Here is a 20,699-nt window from a genome sequence, read left to right on the forward strand (position 1 = left end):
CTCCGAGCTGTAGCTGTAACTCGTTCCTGATCACAATGGGCCGGCTCTTCCATGAAGCAGCATTCATTGTCGGAACACCGCTCTGCTTGAACCTTTAAATCTCCCAACTCTGCCCCACATTCCTGGCCAAGTCTTCCGAGTCTGGCTTTGTTAGACACAGAATCCTACAATGCGGAAGGAGGCCATTCAGCCCATCGGGTCTGCACCGACCACAATCCCACCCAGGCCCTATCCACATAACCCCATGCATTTACCCTAGCTAGTCCCCCTAACACTAAGGGTTAATTTAGCATGGCCAGTGCACCTAACCAGCACACCTAATCAGCACATCTTTAGACTGTTGGAGGAAACCGGAGCACCCGGAGGAAACCCACGCAGACACAGGGAGAATGTGTAAACTCCACACAGATAGTGACCGAGGCCAGAATTGAACTTGGGTCCCTGTGAGGCAGTAGTGCTAACCATTGTGCCACCATGCCGCTTTCTTAGAACTCTGGAGCATACGGTCCTACAATGAACCGCTGTGGCATTGGGGGGCCATTGTTGAAAAATGTTATCGAAGTTTGTGGTGAATTTTTGGAGACTTCTTAATGAGTGATTCCAGAACCATAATATTATGATATGGATTACTGGCGGTGATCAGTGGGGTTGACATGGCTTCAATGTGAGGATACACTGATTCCACCCGTGTTGGAGATCTCTACTGCCTCCCGAAGATACACAAGGCAAACACACCCGGCCGTCCCATCGTATTGGGCAATGGGACCCTGTGTGAGAACCTCTCCGGCTACATTGAGGGCATCCTGAAACCCATTGTACAAAGAACCCCCAGCTTCTGTCGCGACACTATGGACTTCCTACAGAAACTCAGCACACATGGAGCAGTTGAACCAGGAGCACTCCTCGTCACAATGGATGTCTCAGCACTCTACACCAGCATCCCCCACGACGAAGGCATTGCTGCAACAGCCTCAGTACTCAACGCTGACAACTGCCAATCTCCAGATGCAATTTTACAACTCATCCACTTCATCCTGGACCACAATGTCTTCACCTTCAACAACAGAGTGGTGGACAGGGTGGACAGAGTAGTGAAGAAGGCATTCGGCATGCTTAGTTTCATCGGTCAGAATATTGAATACAGGAGTTGGGACATCTTGTTGAAGTTGTACAAGACATTGGTCAGGCCACACTTGGAATACTGTGTGCAGTTCTGGTCAACCTATTATAGAAAGGATATTGTTAAACTAGAAAGAGTGCAGAACAGATTTACAAGGATGCTACCGGGACTTGATGGATTGAGTTATAAGGAGAGGCTGAATAGACTGGGACTTTTTTCTCTGGAGGTCTATAAAATAATGAGGGGCATAGACAAGGTAGATAGTCAATATCTTTTCCCAAAGGTAGGGGAGTCTAAAACAAGAGGGCATAGGTTTAAGGTGAGAGGGGGGAGATACAAAAGTGTCCAGAGGGGCAATTGTTTCACACAGAGGGTGATGAGTGTCTGGAATAAGCTGCCAGAGGTAGTAGTAGAGGTGGGTACAATTTTATCTTTTAAAAAACATTTAGATAGTTACATGGGTACGATGGGTATAGAGGGATATGGGCCAAATGCGGGCAATTGGGATTAGCTGAGGGGTTTAAAAAAACAGGGTGGCATGGACAAGTTGGGCCGAAGGGCCTGTTTCCATGCTGTAAACCTCTATGACTCTAACCAGTTCTTCATCCAGACACACGGAACAGCCATGGGGACCAAATTTGCACTTTAATATGCCAACATCTTCATGCACAGGTTCGAACAAGACCTTTTCACCGCACAGGACCTTCAACTAGATACATCAATGACATTTTCTTCCTTTGGACTCACAGTGAACAATCACTGAAACACTATATGATGACATCAACACGTTCCATCCCACCATCAGACTCACCATGGGCTACTCTCCGGAATCGGTTGCATTCTTGGACACACACATCTCCATCAAGGACGGTCACCTCAGCACTTCACTGTACCGCAAGCCCACAGATAACCTCATGATGCTCCACTCCTCCAGCTTCCACCCTAAACACGTTAAAGGACAAGTCCTCCGTAGACACAGGATCTGCTCAGATGAGGAGGATCGCAACAGACACCTCCAGACGCTGAAAGATGCCCTCATAAGAACAGGATATGGCGCTCGACTCATCGATTGACATTTCTGACGTGCCACAGCGAAAAACCGCACTGATCTCCTTAGAAGACAAACACGGGACACGGTGGACAGAGTACCCTTCGTCATCCAGTACTTCCCCGGAGCGGAGAAGCTACGACATCTTCTCCGGAGCCTTCAACATGTCATTGATGAAGACGAACATCTCGCCAAGGCCATCCCCATACTCTCACTTCTTGCCTTCAAACAACCGCACAACCTCAAACAGACAATTGTCCGCAGCAAACTACCCAGCCTTCAGGAGAACAGTGACCATGACACCACACAACCTTGCCACAGCAACCTCTGCAAGACGTGCCGGATCATCAACACAGATGCCATCATCTCACGTGAGAACACCATCCACCAGGGGCACGGTACATACACTTGCAACTCGGCCATCGTTGTCTACCTGATACGCTGCAGGAAAGGTTTGTCCCAAGGCATGGTACATTGGGGAGACCATGCAGACGCTATGACAATGGATGAATGAACATCGCTCGACAATCACCAGGCAAGAGTGTTCTCTTCCTGTTGGGGAACACTTCAGCGGTCATGGGCATTCGGCCTCTGATCTTCAGGTAAGCGTTCTCCAAGGCAGCCTTCACGACACATGACAACGCAGAGTCGCTGAGCAGAGACTGATAGCCAAGTTCCGCACACATGAGGACGGCTTCAACTGGGATCTTGGGTTCATGTCAAACTATCTGTAACCCCTACAACTTGCCTGGGCTTGCAAAATCTCACTAACTGTCCTGGCTGGAGACAATACACATCTCTTTAACCCTCTCTCCACTCACATTGTCTGTATCTTTAAGACTTGATTACCTGTAAAGACTCACATTCCAACCATTATTTTGTAAATTGAGTTTGTGTCTTTATATGCCCTGTTTGTGAACAGAACTCCCACTGACCTGATGAAGGAGCAGCGCTCCGAAAGCTAGTGGCTTGTGCTACCAAGTAAACCTGTTGGACTTTAACCTGGTGTTGTTAGACTTCTTACTGTGTTTACCCCAGTCCAACGCCAGCATCTCCACATCATGGCAACAAAAACAGACAGGGGACAGGAAAACCAGTAGGCCAAGACCGTGACTATGATCCACTCTGCAAGATGGTGAACCCAAGGTGTTGAAAAATCTTGCACTCATCAGCAGATGCACCGTGCTACAGGACTGAGAATATGGGCTGTGAACTTCCAACCCCCACCCACACCACTGCTTCCTGCAGTGGATGCAGTGAGCCATTGGCCGCTGGCAGGAGATTCCATTCCCGCCAAAGTCTATAGAGTTTTGCATGGCTCACCCGTCCTGCCACGGGGAACCCATCACCAGAGATCAACTTCGGCATGACCAGAGGGTCCCACGAGCGGAAAATCCCACCCATAAGAGGTTGAATGAACGAGGATTGTTTTCAGTAGACAGACAGAGACTGAGGGGAGACCTGATAGAGGTCTACCAAATTCTGAGAGGCATCGACAGGGTGGATAGTCAGAGGCTTTTTCCTCGAGTGGAAGTGTCAATTACAAGTGGGCACAGGTTCAAGATGAGAGGGGGAAAGTTTAAGAGAGATGTGCAGGGGGAAGTTTTTCAAGCAGAGAGTGGTGGGTGCCTGGAATGCGCTGCCAGAGGAGGTGGTGGAAGCAGGCACATTAGCAACATTTAAGAGGCATCTGGATGGATACATGAATAGGAAGAAAAAGGGGGAAAGGGACCATGTAAGGGCAGATGGATTTGTTTTAGTTTAGTTAGAGCATTGTGATTGGCACAGGCTTCAAGGGACGAAGGGCCTGTTCCTGTGCTGTACTTTTCCTTGTTCTTTGTTACAATGTCTCCCATTAGGAGCGATTCAGCAGCATTTGTTGAACAATCCTGAGTGTGCTAAGAACTACACCAACAACCATTAATCGGGCTTGCAGTGTGAATCACTTACACTTGCTGGAACCTACATATGTACATACGCAGAGAACCGTCTGCAGACAAAATGAACTTGTCCAGGCAATGTATCATTTTTAATTAAACAAATGCAGTTCCCTGGTGACTTCTCCCTGGTAATGCCTTGACCAATCAGAGTCAACTTGTCACCAGATCAGCACGGTTTTCTCGCGCAGTGCAAATTCTTTCTTCCATTAAATTTTGGCATTCTTCCATCTGTCCTGATGAGTGCAAGATGAAAAGTTTCAACAGCCTGGAGGGTTTTTTTCCACCTGCAATTGTCAAATTTAAAACATTTCTAAAGTACTTCTGGGAAACTCTGGTGAACGAAAAACCTTGGTGGTGGGCATTGAGTTGGTCCTGTCAGTTAAATTGTTAGATAAATGAATTATTTCTGTAAATTTGGTTCTAATAAATCGGAACAACTCGCAGGCCGGAATCCTACTGGCCCACCCGCCCCGGGAATCGGAGTAACTGAGCCCACTGTCAGGCTGCAGGGGTATACTCCTCCTCCCCCACCAGCCACTGGTAAAACATCAGTGGCAGCGAGAAGAGGCTTTTAAATGGTCAATTAATGGTTACTCATGAGTGTCATTTGACCCAAGAGCAGACAGCCTGCCTGGCACCTACCCCGTTGCTCATAAGATACCAATGGAGGCGGGTTAAGTGATTGACAGGGTGTCTCCCCCTGCCATCTCACTCAACTTCATGTCTGCCAGCCCGGTCTTGGGCATGGGGGAGGGATGGAAATTTCCGATCCTAGCAGGAATGAGAGTTGCCTCAAGCCCAACAAATATTAGTGAATCATTTACTCCTTACCTCACTGGTCACGTTTCTATGGTCATTTTCTTGAATTCAATTTTACAACTTACCCTGTTGGGATTATCACTCACATCTCTGGTGGTTTTAATATAACTACAGAACCAGTATTTTGATTTGATTTATTATTGTCACATGTATTAGTGTACAATGAAAAGTATTGTTTCTTGTGTGCTATACAGACAAAGCATACCGTTCATAGAGAAAGAAAGGAGACGATGCAGAATATAGTGTTACAGTCATAGCTTGGGTGTAGAGAAAGATCAACTTAATGCAAGGTAGGTCTATTCAAAAGTCTGACAGCAGCAGGGAAGAAGATGTTCTGAGAGTCAGTTGGTACGTGACTTCAGACTTTTGTTATCTTTTCCCCGACGGAAGAAGATGGAAGAGAGAATGTCCGGGGTGCATGGGGTCCTTGATTATGCTGGCCACTTTTCCGAGGCAACGGGAAGTGTAGACAGAGTCAATGGATGGGAGGCTGGTTTGCGTGATGGACTGGGCTTCACGGTAGCACGGCGGCACGGTAGCACAGTGGCTAGCACTGCTGCTTCACAGCTCCAGGGACCTGGGTTCGATTCCCGGCTTGGGCCACTGTCTGTGTGGAGTTTGCACATTCTCCTCGTGTCTGCGTGGGTTTCCTCCGGGTGCTCCGGTTTCCTCCCACAGTCCAAAGATGTGCGGGTTAGGTTGATTGGCCATGCTAAAATTGCCCTTAGTGTCCTGAGATGTGTAGGTTAGAGGGATTAGTGGGTAAAAATATGTAGGGGTATGGGGGTAAGACCTGGGTGGGATTGTGGTCGGTGCAGACTTGATGGGCCGAATGGCCTCTTTCTGTGCTGTAGGGTTTCTATGTTTCTATGTTTCGTTCCCAACCCTTTGTAGTTTCTTGTGGCCTTTAATAGAGCAGGAGCCATTCCAAGCTGTGAGACATCCGGAAAGGGTGCTTTCTAGTTTCTTGCGGTCTTGGTCAGAGCACTGCTACGTCAGTGCTGCATATCGGTCATAAATGTGCCTCAGATGGAACTCCCTTATGTGGTGGAACATTTTGCAGACATCTCTCTGATGATGATTGCCACTCTGCTTACCTCCCCAGAGGAACTACTGAAAACCAATATTGCTCACTGGTGGTCCCCGGACGGAGCCAGGCTGGCGTACGCTACGGTTAACGATTCAAAGGTGCCCACGATGGAGATTCCAATGTACCTTGGTCTGTACCCGACCGGGAAAGTGTACCCTTACCCAAAGGTAAACCATTAAATGGGAAAGCTGCTGACAAAGGAAACGCCAGTAAAACTTGAGAAAAGACTGGTGCTGGTCCAAACTGGTCTTGTGTAATGTAAAATGGAACTCCAGTTCAGACCAGTACCAGTCATTTCCAACTTCTACTGGATTTCTGTGGTGGAGGGCAGTAGGAGGGTGGGGGGGGTAGTGGTGGAGGAAGTAGCGAGGGGGTGTTTGTGCTTTGTTCAAAGTAAAATATTTGGATCAAAAAGAACTAAATAGAAATGTATCAGGCTACTTTTATCTGGACCTGTTTCTCTCTTCGGGCTGTTATGAGTTTTAGAGAATTTGCTTTCAAAAGCCTGGCACTTAATTTGAGATTTGATACAGTATGTTCAAAACCATGAGGAGGCCAGACAGAGTAGATAGGCAGGAACCATTCCCACTTGTAAAAGGATTGAGAAGGAAAGGGCAGACATTGCAAGTGACTTTCAAAAGAAGCAAATGCGATGTGAGGAAAAGCTTTTTCTCATGAGTGGTTCAGGTCTGTAGTGCTCTGGCTGGGAGTGTGGTGGAGGCAGGTTCAATCGAGGCATTCAAGAGGACATCAGATGATTATTTGAAAAGAAACAATGTGCAGGGGTAAGGGGGGAAGGCACTAAGTCATGATGCTCATGCGGAGAGCCGATGCAGATACGATGGCCCGAATGGCACACTGGTACAGTAGTTAGTACTGCTGCCTCATAGCTCCCGGGTTCAGTTCCCGGCTTGAGTCACTGTCTGTGCGGAGTCTGCGCGTTCTCCCCGTGTCTGCGTGGGTTTCCTCTGGGTGCTCTGGATTCCCCCCATGGTCCGAGAGACATGCTGGTTAGGTGCATTGGCCGTGCTAAATTCTCCCTCAGTGTACCCGAACAGGCTCCAGAGTGTGGAAACTAGGGGAATTTCACAGTGACTTTGTTGCAGTGTTAATGTGAGCCTACTTGTGACACTAATAAATAAAACTTAAAAGAAACAATTCTGTGAATTGAAGTCAACAATTCGGTAAGATATTTTTAAGGGACAAGGGATCTTGAGGAAACGATCAAAGCGTATTGTCTTCATTCTAATGGTATACCTGTTCTTTACTGTTTAACTGCAGGCTGGTCAAGAGAATCCAACAATCTCACTCTACGTGGTAAATTTAAATGGACCCACTCATACTCGCGAGATGATCCCTCCAGAGGACACAAGAATGAAGTAAAACCTCTGAATTTTTTTTCCCCTCTGCCCAATAATTTCAGCACCTGTCTGTTTTCTGCTACTGCGTTAAGCAAGGAAATTTTACACTTTATAAATTCTGACAGGGTGCATTGAAGACGTGGGAGAGGTGGTGGTGTCGTGGTCATGTTACTGGACTGGTAATGAAGTGAAACAGGCCAATGCTGGGGGGATATGGATTCAAATCACATTGCCCATTCAGTTAATAAATCTGGAATTGAAAGCTAGTCTCAGTAATGGTGACCATGACAACTATTGTCAATTTTTGTAAAAGCCCATCTGGTTCACTAATGTCCTTGAGGGAGGGAAATCTACCATCTTTACCCGGTCTGGCCTACATGTTACTCAGACCCACAGCAATTTGGTTGACTCTTAAATGCCCTCTGAAATAGCCCAGCAAACCACTCAGTTCAAGGACAATTAGGGATGGCCAACGAATGTTGGCCTTGCCAGCGACGCCCACACCCATAAAATAATTTGTTAAAAATAAGATAAAGTTAGATTTAGGTTAACTGGAACACAGGGTACTCTGGAATTAAATGTCCAATAGCAGCGAGTTGGCACAGTGGTTAGCACTGCTGCCTCACAGCGCCAGAGACCCAGCTTCAATTCCAGCCTCGGGTCACTGTCTGTGTGGAGTTTGCACATTCTCCCCGTGTCTGCGTGGGTTTCCTCCAGGTGCTCCGGTTTCCTCCCACAGTCCAAAGATGTGTGGGTTAGGTGGATTGGCCATGCTAAATTGCCCCTTAGTGTCAGAGGGATTGGCCAGAGTAAGTACATGAGGTTATGGGGATAGGGCATGGGTGAGATTGTGGTCAGCGCAGACTCGATGGGCCAAATGGCCCCCTTCTGCACTGTAGGGGTTCTATGATTATCTTACTTCCAAAGGTCTAAGATATAAAGTGGTCCAAACAGTGGGATTAGAACAGTTGAGTGGTTTGTTTTTGACCAGCAATGGGCCGATAGGCCTTTGCCGTGCTGTATACCTTTATGACTCGCTCACTATGACTCAAAAACCAGAAACACTGGGAAGATAGATGATTGGCTTTGAAACAAAGGAAAGAAGTTGAATGTTTCAGCTGTGTCCTAACCTCAAAACTGACCCACTCCCAGTAAAAGCCAAAACATCAGCATTCCTCGCTCTCCAGGCAATTTAATTCAATTTCAAAACTAATCTGCAGAAATATGACATAGAATTTATAATACAGAGAAAGGCCATTCAGCCCAACTGATCTATGCTGGCGTATACGTTCCATACCAGCATCCTGACACCCTTTTCCATCTAACTCGATCAGCATAGAGTCATAGAGATTTACAGCATGGAAACAGGTCCTTCAGCCCAACTTGTCCATGCTACCCAGTTTTTACCACTAAGCTAGTCTCAATTGCTTGCATTTGGCCCATATCCCTCTATACCCATCTTACCCATGTGACTGTCTAAATGCTTTTTAAAAGACAAAATTTTACCTGCCTCTACTACTACCTCTGGCAGCTTATTCCAGACACTCATCACCCTTTGAGTGAAAAATTGCCTCTCTGGACCCTTTTGTATCTCTTCCCTCTCATCTTAAACCTATGCCCTCTAGTTTTAGACTCCCCTACCTTTGGAAAAAGATATTGACTATTTACCTTATCTATGCCCTTCATTATTTTATAGACCTCTATAAGATCACCCCTAAACCTCTTACGCTCCAGGGAAAAAAGTCCCAGTCTATACAGCCTCTCGTTATAACTCAAACCATCAAGTCCCGGTAGCATCCTAGTAAATCTTTTCTGCACTCTTTCTAGTTTAATAATATCCTTTCTATAATAGGATGACTAAAACTGTACACAGTATTCCAAGTGTGGCCTTACTAATGTCTTGTACAACTTCAACAAGATGTCCCAACTCCTGTATTCAATGTTCCGACCAAAGCATGTCCATCTGTTCCTTTTTCCTTCATTGTCTGTTTAGCTTCCTCTTAAATGCATCTTTGCTAATCACTAGTTCCACATTATTCCGGGCTCCAGTGGTAACACATGATAAATCCAACTATTCATTTGCAATTAAGTTTTAATAGTTTGGGACCACCTCCCATTGCTTTGCTGCTGATTGAGAGGAGGCTGATGGTGTGGTAATTGGATGGATTGGATTTGCCCTGATATTTGTGGACAGGACATACTGAGGACGTTTTGCACATGGCTGGGTCGATTGCAGAGTCAAATCTGCACCGAAACAACCTGGTGAGGGGCAACGCTATGTCCAGAGAGAGTCTTCAGTATGACAGCCAGGATGTTGTTCAGGCCCACAGCCTTTACTGTATCCAATGCCATCAGCCATTTCTTGATATCACTTGGAGTGAATTGAATTGGTTGAAGACTGCCATGTGTGACGCTAGGTTCCCAGGAGGAGTGTGAGGTTTGTCATGCATTCCTGATTGGAGGGCTGACTGGAGCATCAAGAACTACAGGGCACATATTCAAAATGATTGGCAAATGAGGTAAAGGTGGCGGGAGGAAACAATTTTTCACCCAGAGGGCGGTTGGGATCTGGAACGAGTTTCCTGAGAGGGTGGTAGAGGCAAGTTCAGTCAAGCTATTCAAAAGGGAATTGGATTGCTATCTGCAAGAAAGAATGTGCAAGGTTACGGGGATAAGGCAGGGGAGTGGGATTAGTAGAATGCTCTTTCAGAGAGCCAGTGCAGACAGGATGGGCAAAATGGTCTCCTTCTGCATTTTGGAGACTCTAATTGCAAATGTCGATCATTTCTTTTGCACTGATGCATCTCATCATTCAAAATGAGGATTTTTAAAATTCATTCGTGGGACATGGGCATTGCTGGTCAGCATTTAGTGCCCATTCCTAGTTGCTCTTGGAGGGCAGTTGAGAGTCAACCAAATTGCTGTGGCTCTGGAGTCACACGTGGACCAGACCAGGTAAGGACAGCAGACTTCCTTCCCTAAAGGGCATTAATGAACCAGATGGGTTTTTACAACAATTGACAATGGTTTGATGGTCATCAGTAGATTCTTAATTCCAGATAGTTTTTATTTAATTCAAATTTCACCATCTGCCGTGGCGGGATTCGAACTCAGGTTAGCTGAGTGTCTGGATTAATAGTCAAGTGATAATACCACTAGGCCACCTGAGTAATACCTACCTTGTTTGTGGAGCCTCTTCCTCCGATGACATGTAGGCCGGAGTAGGTGAGGACTATACATGGGCCAGAACTCTCCGATCTCATTTGCCCTGCCACTGCTGCCAATGAGACCTGAGAATCCCAGCCACAGGCGAGGTCGGAGAATTCCGGCCTATTATCTTTCCCAAAGGTATTATGTATTTGTCTTTTGACAATCCGGCATTTTCATGATCGCCACTGCCGAGAATAGCCTTTTATTCCAGATTTATCAATTAATTGAAATGGAAATTCCATCAGGTGTCACGGTGGGATTTGAACTCACTTCTTGAGAGCACTCATCCAGGCCTTGGGATTACCAGCCCAGCAACATTATCACTATGCTGACTTTCCATTACACTGCACCAGTGCAAGAACTAGGAGCCATGCAGAATCTGTGCTTAATGATGTGGAAAATCCATTTAATTGTGTGATTCAGCATAAACATTAATTAGTAAGGACAATTAACTGCATTTCAGGAACAATAAATTGGAATTATACTTTCAAAATAATTCTTCATTCACAGGCCCAGTGTACCTCCCAGTACTTTCATTTCTTCATCAACAGGCTTTTTATTATTCTTTCACAAGATGTAGGCATCGCTGACTTGGCCAACAGTTATTACCGATCATTAATTGCCCTTGGGAAGGTGGTGGTGAGCTGCCTACTTGAAACGCTGCGGTCCCTGTGCTATAGGTACACCCACAGTGCTGTTGGGGAGGAAGTTCTAGTGTTTTGACCCAGCGACAGTGAAGGAGCGGCGATAAAGTTCCAAGTCAGGACAATGTGTGGCTTGGAGGGGAACTTGCAGGCGATGGTGTTCCCAGGTATTTCCTGCCCTTGTCTTAGGTGGTAGAGGTCGGAGACCTGGAAGCTGCTGTGAAAGCAGCCTCGATGAGTTGCTGCCGTGCATCATGTAGATTGTACACAGTGCTGCTAACATGCTTCGGTGGTGAGGCAGTGGATGTTGAAGGTAGTGGATGGGGCTGCTTTGTCCTGGATGATGTCGAACTTCTTGAGTGTTGTTGGAGCTGCACCCATCCAGGCAATTGGAGACTGTTTCTGACTTGTGCATTGTAAAAGGTGGACAGGCTTTGAGGAGCCAGTTGATAGAAAAGCTATGGAGTTGAAAGAGGCCATTCAGCCCATCATGTTTGCACTGGCCATAAGAGAGAAAAAGAAAGAAGACTTTAATTCTGGTATCTTTGACAAGGTACCGCATGGAGGTTGTTGCATAAGGTTAAATCTCACGGGATCCAGGATGAGGTATCTAAATGGATACAAAATTGGCTTCTTGACAGAAGCCAGAGGGTGGTTGTCGAGGATTGTTTTTCAAACTGGAGGCCTGTGACCAGCGGTGTGCCTCAGGGATCGGTGCTGGGTCCACTGTTATTTGTCATTTATATTAATGATTTGGATGAGAATATAGGGGGCATGGTTAGTAAGTTTGCAGATGACACCAAGATTGGTGGGGTAGTGGACAGTGAAGAAAGTTATCTCCGATTGCAACGGGATCTCGATCAATTGGGCCAGTGGGCTGATGAATGGCAGATGGAGTTTAATTTAGATAAATGTGAGGTGATGCATTTTGGTAGATTGAACCAGGGCAGGATTTACTCAGTTAATGGTAGGGTGTTGGGGAGAGTTACAGGACAAAGAGATCTAGGGGTACATGTTCATGGCTCCTTGAAAGTGGAGTCACAGGTGGACAGAGTGGTGAAGAAGGCATTCAGCATGCTTGGTTTCATCGGTCAGAACATTGGTCAGAGTTGGGACATCTTGTTGAAGTTGTACAAGACATTGGTAAGGCCACACTTGACGTACTCTGTACTGTTCTGGTCACCCTATTATAGAAAGGATATTATTAAACTAGAAAGAGTGCAGAAAAGATTTACTAGGATGCTACCGGGATTTAATGGTTTGAGTTATAAGGAGAGACTGGATAGACTGGGACTTTTTTCTCTGGAGCGTAGATCTGAGGGGTGATCTTATAGAGGTCTATAAAATGAGGGGCATAGATCAGCTAGATAGTCAATATCCTTTCCCAAAGGTAGGAAAGTCTAGAACTGGAGGGGAGAGATACAAAAGTGTCCAGAGGGGCAATTTTTTCACGCAGAGGGTGGTGAGCATCTGAAACAAGCTGCCAGAGATAGTAGTAGAGGCAGGTACAATTTTGTCTTTTGAAAAACATTTGGACAGTTAGATGGGTCAGATCAAGGAAAACCCCAAGGCTTTTTACTCTTATGTGAGGAATAAAAGAATGACCAGGATGAGGTTAGGGCCGGTCAAGGACAGTAGTGGGAACTTATGCATGGAGTCAGAAGATATCGGAGAGGCATTGAATGAATACTTTTCTTCAGTGTTCACCAAGGAGAGGGGTCATGTTTTTGAGGATGAGAGTGTGATACAGGCTGATAGGCTGGAGGGGGTAGATGCTCTGAGGGAAGAAGTATTAGCAATTTTGAAAAACCTAGAGGTCGATAAGTCCCCTGGGCCAGATGAGATATATCCTAGGATTCTTTGGGAGGCAAGGGATGAGATTGCAGAGCCTTTGGCTTTGATCTTTGGGTCCTCACTGTCCACAGGGATAGTGCCAGAGTACTGGAGAGTGGCGAATGTTGTTCCTCTGTTCAGGAAAGGAAATAGGAATGACCCTGGTAATTATAGGCCTGTTAGTCTTACTTCGGTGGTCGGTAAGTTAATGGAAAAGGTCCTGAGGGATAGGATTTACGACCATTTAGAAAGATGCAGCGTAATCCAGGATAGTCAACACGGATTCGTGAAGAGTAAGTCTTGCCTCACAAATTTGATTGAATTTTTTGAGGCGGTAACGAAGTGTGTCGATGAAGGAAGAGCAGTTGATGTCATGTACATGGATTTTAGTAAGGCGTTTGATAAGGTCCCCCATGGTCGGCTCATGAAGAAAGTAAGGAGGTGTGGGATAGAGGGAAATTTGGCTGATTGGATAAGTAACTGGCTATCTCATAGAAGTCATGATGTGGAGATGCCGGCGTTGGACTGGGGTAAGCACAGTAAGAAGTCTCACAACACCAGGTTAAAGTCCAACAGGTTTATTTGGTAGCAAATACCATAAGCTTTCGGAGCAATGCTCCTTCGTCAGATGGAGTGGTCTCTGTTCTCAAACAGGGCACAGACACAGAAATCAAATTACAGAATACTGATTAGAATGCAAATCTCTACAGCCAGCCAGGTCTTAAATGTACAGACAATGGAAAAGGTCCTGAGGGATAGGATTTACGACCATTTAGAAAGATGCAGCGTAATCCAGGATAGTCAACACGGATTCGTGAAGAGTAAGTCTTGCCTCACAAATTTGATTGAATTTTTTGAGGCGGTAACGAAGTTATTGTCTGTACATTTAAGACCTGGCTGGCTGTAGAGATTTGCATTCTAATCAGTATTCTGTAATTTGATTTCTGTGTCTGTGCCCTGTTTGAGAACAGAGACCACTCCATCTGACGAAGGAGCATTGCTCCGAAAGCTTATGGTATTTGCTACCAAATAAACCTGTTGGACTTTAACCTGGTGTTGTGAGACTTCTTGCTGTATCTCATAGAAGACAGAGGGTGGTGGTGGCTGGAAAATTTTCTGACTGGAGACCAGTTACCAGCGGTGTACCACAAGGATCAGTGCTGGGTCCTCTGCTATTTGTGATTTTTATCAATGACTTGGAGGAGGGGCTGAAGGGTGGATCAGTAAATTTGTGGATGACACCAAGATTGGTGGAGTAGTGGATGAGGTGGAGGGCTGTTGTAGGCTGCAAATAGACATTGATAGGATGCAAAGCTGGGCTGAAAAATGGCAGATGGAGTTTAACACTGATAAGTGCGAGGTGATTAATTTTGGGAGGACAAATTTGAATGCGGATTACAGGGTCAAAGGTAGGGTTCTGAGGAATGTGGAGGAACAGAGAGATCTTGGGGTTCATATCCACAGATCTCTGAAGGTTGCCACTCAAGTGGATAGAGCCGTGAAGAAGGCCTATAGTGTGTTAGCTTTTATTAACAGGGGGGTTTGAGTTCAAGAGCCGTGGGGTTACGCTGCAACTGTACAGGACCTTGGTGAGACCACATTTGAAATATTGTGTGCAGTTCTGGTCACCTCACTATAAGAAGGATGTGGAAGCACTGGAAAGAGTGCAAAGGAGATCTACCAGGATGCTGCCTGGTTTGGAGGGTAGGTCTTATGAGGAAAGGTTGAGGGAGCTAGGGCTTTTCTCTTTAGAGCAGAGGAGGTTGAGAGGCAACTTAATAGAGGTTTATAAGATGATGAGGGGATAGATAGAGTGGACGTTCAGAGACTATTTCCTTGGGTGGATGTAGCTGTTACTAGGGGGCATAACTATAAGGTTCGTGGTGGGAGTTATAGGAGGGATGTCCAAGGTAGGTTCTTTGCTCAGAGAGTGGTTGGGGTGTGGAATGGACTGCCTGCTGTGACATCTTTGTTCTTTGTTCTTTGTGATAGTGGAGTCGGACACTTTAGGAACTTTCAAGCGGTTATAGATAGGCTGGATATAGATAGGCTGGAAAATTGGGCGGAGACGTGGCATTTGGAGTTTAATCCGGATAAATGCGAAGTGATGCATTTTGGAAGAAATAATGTAGGGAGGAGTTATACAATAAATGGCAGAGTCATCAGGAGTATAGAAACACAGAGGGACCTAGGTGTGCAAGTCCACAAATCCTTGAAGGTGGCAACACAGGTGGAGAAGGTGGTGAAGAAGGCATATGGTATGCTTGCCTTTATAGGACGGGGTATAGAGTATAAAAGCTGGAGTCTGATGATGCAGCTGTATAGAACGCTGGTTAGGCCACATTTGGAGTACTGCGTCCAGTTCTGGTCGCCGCACTACCAGAAGGACGTGGAGGTGTTAGAGAGAGTGCAGAGAAGGTTTACCAGGATGTTGCCTGGTATGGAGGGTCTTAGCTATGAGGAGAGATTGGGTAAACTGGGGTTGTTCTCCCTGGAAAGACGGAGAATGAGGGGAGATCTAATAGAGGTGTACAAGATTATGAAGGGGATAGATAGGGTGAACAGTGGGAAGCTTTTTCCCAGGTCGGAGGTGACGATCACGAGGGGTCACGGGCTCAAGGTGAGAGGGGCGAAGTATAACTCAGATCTCAGAGGGATGTTTTTTACACAGAGGGTGGTGGGGGCCTGGAATGCACTGCCAAGGAGGGTGGTGGAGGCAGGCACGCTGACATCGTTTAAGACTTACCTGGGTAGTCACATGAGCAGCCTGGGAATGGAGGGATACAAACGATTGGTCTAGTTGGACCAAGGAGCGGCACAGGCTTGGAGGGCCGAAGGGCCTGTTTCCTGTGCTGTACTGTTCTTTGTTCTTCTTTGTTATTGGATAGGCACATGGAGCACACTAGAATGATAGGGAGTGGGATAGCTTGATCTTGGTTTCGGAAAAGGTTCGGCACAACATCGTGGGCTGAAGGGCCTGTACTGTGCTGTATTGTTCTATGTTCTATGGGTAAGATGGGTATAGAGAGATATGGGCCAAATGTGGGCAATTGGGATTATCTTAGGAGTTCAAATCCCACCGTGACACCTGGTGGAATTTCCATTTCAATTAATTGATAAATCTGGAATAAAAGGCTATTCTCGGCAGTGACGATCATGAAAATGCCAGATTGTCAAAAGACAAATACATCATGCCCTTTGGGAAAGATAATAGGCCGGAATTCTCCGACCTCGCCTGTGGCTGGGATTCTCAGGTCTCATTGGCAGCAGTGGCAGGGCAAACGAGATCGGAGAATTTTGGCCCATGTATAGTCCTCACCAACTCCGGCCTACATGTCATCGGAGAAAGAGGCTCCAAAACAACATAGGTGATGGTCTAGTGGTATTATTAGTTTTTTTCAAAAAAGTGCGGCATGGACAAGTTGGGCCAAAGGGCCTGTTTCCATGCTGTAAACCTCTATGACTCTATTTTAATACCATTTTCCAGCACCTGGAATGTAGCCTTGCAGGTTACAGCATTTCAGATGCAGATCCAGATGCCTTTTTAAATAACTTGAATGTTTCAGCCTCAATCACCAACTTAGGCAGTGAATTCCAGACTTCCACCAGCCTCTGGGTGAAAAAGCTTTTCCTCATGTCCCTGCTAATCCTTCTACCAATCACCTTAAGTCTATGCTCCCTGGCAATTGACCCCTTAACTAGGGCAAACAAGTCTTTCCTCATTACCCTGTCTAGGCCCCTCTTCATTTTGTACACCTCAGTTAGGTCACCCCTCAACTTCCTCTGTTCTAACGAAAACAACCTTAGCCTATCCAATCTCTCCTCATTGCTGCAATGATCAAGCCCTGGCAAGTGATTTGCCCTCGACAGGATTCCTAGCCTCTGACCTGCTCTTGCAGCCACACTATACAGCTAGTCCAGTTCAATTTCTGGTCAATGGTAACCCCCAGAATGCCGATGGAGGGAGATGGTGATGGTAATGCCATTGGATGTCAAGGGAGATGGGTTAGATCCTTTCTTTTTGGCGATGGTCATTGCCTGGCACTGGTGTGGTGTAAATGATATTTGTCACTTACCAACCCAAGCCTAAATGTTGTCCCAGTTTTGTTGCATATGACACTGACTGCTTCAGTATCTGAGGAGATGTGAATGGTGCTGGACCTTGTGCAATCTTCAACGAACATTCCCACTTCTGACCTGATGACGGAGGGAAGATCATTGATTGAGCAGCTGAAGATGTTTGAGCCGAGGACACAACCCATCATTGAGGATGGGGATGTCCGTGGAGTCTCCCGCTCCAGTGAATGGATTAATTGTCCACCACCATTCACAACCGGCAATGATAGGACTGCAGAGATTAGAACTGATCTGTCAGTTGTGGGATCGCTTAGCTCTGTCTATCACTCACTGCTTCTGCTGTTTGGCAAATGTGCTGTGCTGTCGCTTCACCAGGTTGACACCTCAGCCAGAGTTTTACCGGCACGCCCGCCCCAATTCCGGGGCAGACGAGGTTTGCAGAATGGAGTTCTCCATTGGCCTCAGGTAGAATTTTACGAGCCTCGCCTGAGCAAAGTCATAAAAACCCGGCCCTCATTTTTCAGCATGCCTGGTGCTCCTGGCATGCCCTCTTCATTGAATCCTCCCTAAAGTTGTGGGATAGACCTCTATCCTCATTGCCCGGGTGGTGGTCTGGCCAGAAGGATCAAACATAATAGAACCCCGTCTGACATTCATACCACTGGGATTCAATAAAGGGCAAACAATCGGGCTCTCCAGGTTACTCGGCAAGTCCATTTTGTTGTTATTCCTACCAAAATGGATGACCTCACATTTACCAACATTGTACTCCTGTGGGTCTGCCAGAACCTCACCCACTCGCTATCTATATCCCTCTGCAGACGTTCAGTGTCCTCTGCACACTTTGCCCTCCCACTCATCTTAGTGTCATCTGCGAGCTTTAACAAGTGTTTAATAACTTTATTGAAAGATTGCAGGGCAGGTTCTTCATCAATGTCTTGCCTGCAAAATATTTATTTTCTTTTTATCTTTACAGGGAATATTATGTTACCATGGTGACTTGGGCAAGCAGCACGAAACTGGCAGTGAACTGGCTGAACAGGGCACAGAACTTTTCCATCCTGACTTTATGTGAGGCCACGACCGGCATTTGCACAAAGGTGAGGGCCCACCCAGTAAGTAAATGGCACCAGGAAGGAGCTAAGAATATCACTGATTCTCTGGTGGCACTGATAAGGCTTCACTGATGATGAGAAGCAATATTGAAACACAAGGCCACAGCTGCCCTCCTGCTTTGTGTGCCTCTGATTCCACACGTACGTAGTACAGCGAGGATCCCAGGTTCCATCGTGGGGCGGTGCTGAGTTACCTGCTTTCAGGCTGCCTCATGCTACCGACATGATACCATTGGGCTCAGCGCCCCTGGGCTAAAGTTGGGTCCGTAGGCTGGGTACCACGCGGCCAGGCTAGGATTTCCCCACGCATCCCCCCACCCCTCCCCATGCTCGGCGGGATCTGCTCCGGTGGACGCGGCAAGCCAGCTGACTTGACCCTGACTCATTGACCTCGGCGGTACCGGTGAATCCCGCCAGCGAGCGGGACTGGAAATTTCCGCCAACATTCGCTCCTGCCGGAAAGACCCGGGGGTAAATCTTCCTGTTCCCGGCAGCCACGGGAATTGTCGCGAGCGGAACGGAAAATTTGGCAGACCATTTAAAGGACCGTTGACCTCGGGTGGGAATTTCCAATTTCAGAGCGGGCGCTACCGGCAAGTCCCACTCTGTGTGTCAGTAGCGCGCACAGATCAAGCTCAGTTATGATTCCCAACATGGTCGAATGGCCGACTAACACACGCTAACTATGAGGCCTTTATGTTGGAAATGATCCATAGAAACAAGTTGTCTTGGACAAACTTAGTTGAGGTGTGGGAGAGGCCGACCTGGGTTGGGAAGGGGGAACAGGGAATCATCAGGTGGGTCTTTCCAGAACATTCAGCCTGTTGTTATTTTTTTTAAGTGGTTAAAAAGAAAGGAAGACACGCATTGGTGCTCACTTGTCCTGAAGGGCCCTGAAAGGCTGAGCTTGCTTGATGCCATTTGGACATGTCCAGGGTTTTGTTCCCGGTAATGGAGTCCAACCAACAGGCTCTGAGATTGGCATTCAGTGTGTCTTTGTATCTGAGTTTGGGACGTCCTTTGCTCAGCTGGCTTTACAGTGCCACCTTTAGTATGCAGGGATCCTTCATGCGGCAACTTAGCAAGGCTGTGTCGAATACCTGGGTACAAACAACACCAGGCACTAAGAGTACTCAGACTTCCAAGCTTTAATTACTTGTGCACAAGTGAGAACACAATGTAGCGCAAAGCATTGCAGGGTGTTCTGTCGATTCATACAGAAAGTGTAACAGTTACAGTTCACCGTATCTTGCTCTTTGGAATTTTGTTATTGAAAGGGTCTTATTTTCATCCTGTGGCCAAGGCTGGGAACACAGTCTTTATGGAACTAACACAAGGTTTAGATTAGTCGCTTATCCTCAGTATACAAGCGCTGGCCTCACTGAAGGCCTTGTATGCTCATAAGCATTTTCCAATACTTGACAGAGATGTTTGTCATAACTTAATTTGTTGTAATTACAAGTTGTGCAATTGTTGTAACTTAATAGCTGGAGTTGCAACTTAATTTCTACAGCTGAGCTCAACACCAGATATGTGGCGCCTGGTGAAAGCTTCGGTGTTGATTTGGTTGCTAGCTGAGAAGCAGTGAAGGTTGATGCCCCTAGCTGTTTATGCACCCTTCACAATGACAGAGGAGTGATTTTTTAAAAATTACTTTGAGGAATGTGAACTTTTCTGGCTATGCCAGCACTCATTGCCCACGATTGTCTGGTGTGATTGAGGCAAAGCCCCTGTCTCTCTCCAAAGCCTGAGGGTAAGTCTCCCAAATGCTGACCTTGCTAGGCCAGCATTGGCCCATCCCCAGTTGCCCTTCAGAAAGTGATGGTGAGCCGCCTTCTTGAACCGTTGCATTCTCTGAGGTATAGGTACACTCACAGTACTGTTAGGGAGGGAGTTCCAGGATTTGGACCCAACGACTGAAAAGGAACGGCAACATATTCCCAAGTCAGGATGGTGAATGACTTAGAGGGGAACCCCCAGGCGGTGGTGTTCCCATTTATCTGCTGTTCTTGTCCTCCTAGATGGTAGAGGTTGTGGGTTTGGAAGGCGCTGCCTAAGGAGCTTTAGTGAGTTCCTGCAGTGCACCTTGTAGATGGCACACAGGGCTGCCACTGTTTGTCAGTGATGGAGGGATTGAACGGTTGAGGAAAGGGCAGCAATCAGGCGGGGCTGCTTTGTCCTCGATGGTGTTAAGTTTCTTGAGTGTTGTTGGAGCTGCACCCATCCAGGCAAGTGGAGATTATTCCATCACACTCCTAACTTGTGCTTTATAGATGGTGGGCAAGCTTTGGGGGGGTCAGGAGGTGAGTTACTCACAGTGGGATTCCTAGCCTTTGATCTGCTGTTGTACCTCATGATGATATGGAGATGTCGGCGTTGGACTGGGGTAAACACAGTAAGAAGTTTAACAACACCAGGTTAAAGTCCAACAGGTTTATTTGG

The 20,699-nt window shown here is 46.7% G+C and overlaps 1 protein-coding gene across 1 annotated transcript in view; it reads left to right on the forward strand.

Annotated features, from left to right (window-relative positions):
- dpp6a (dipeptidyl-peptidase 6a) overlaps window positions 1-20,699 on the forward strand; it is a 343,110-nt gene that overhangs the window by 223,455 nt on the left and 98,956 nt on the right. The window contains exons 6-8 of the mRNA XM_078232219.1: window positions 6,033-6,184; window positions 7,299-7,396; window positions 18,119-18,242. Of these exons, the coding sequence (XP_078088345.1) occupies window positions 6,033-6,184; window positions 7,299-7,396; window positions 18,119-18,242 (374 nt within the window). The remainder of the gene's footprint in view (window positions 1-6,032; window positions 6,185-7,298; window positions 7,397-18,118; window positions 18,243-20,699) is intronic.

This window comes from Mustelus asterias, chromosome 2 (genome assembly GCF_964213995.1).
Source record: "Mustelus asterias chromosome 2, sMusAst1.hap1.1, whole genome shotgun sequence".
NCBI classification, from domain to species: Eukaryota; Metazoa; Chordata; class Chondrichthyes; order Carcharhiniformes; family Triakidae; genus Mustelus; species Mustelus asterias.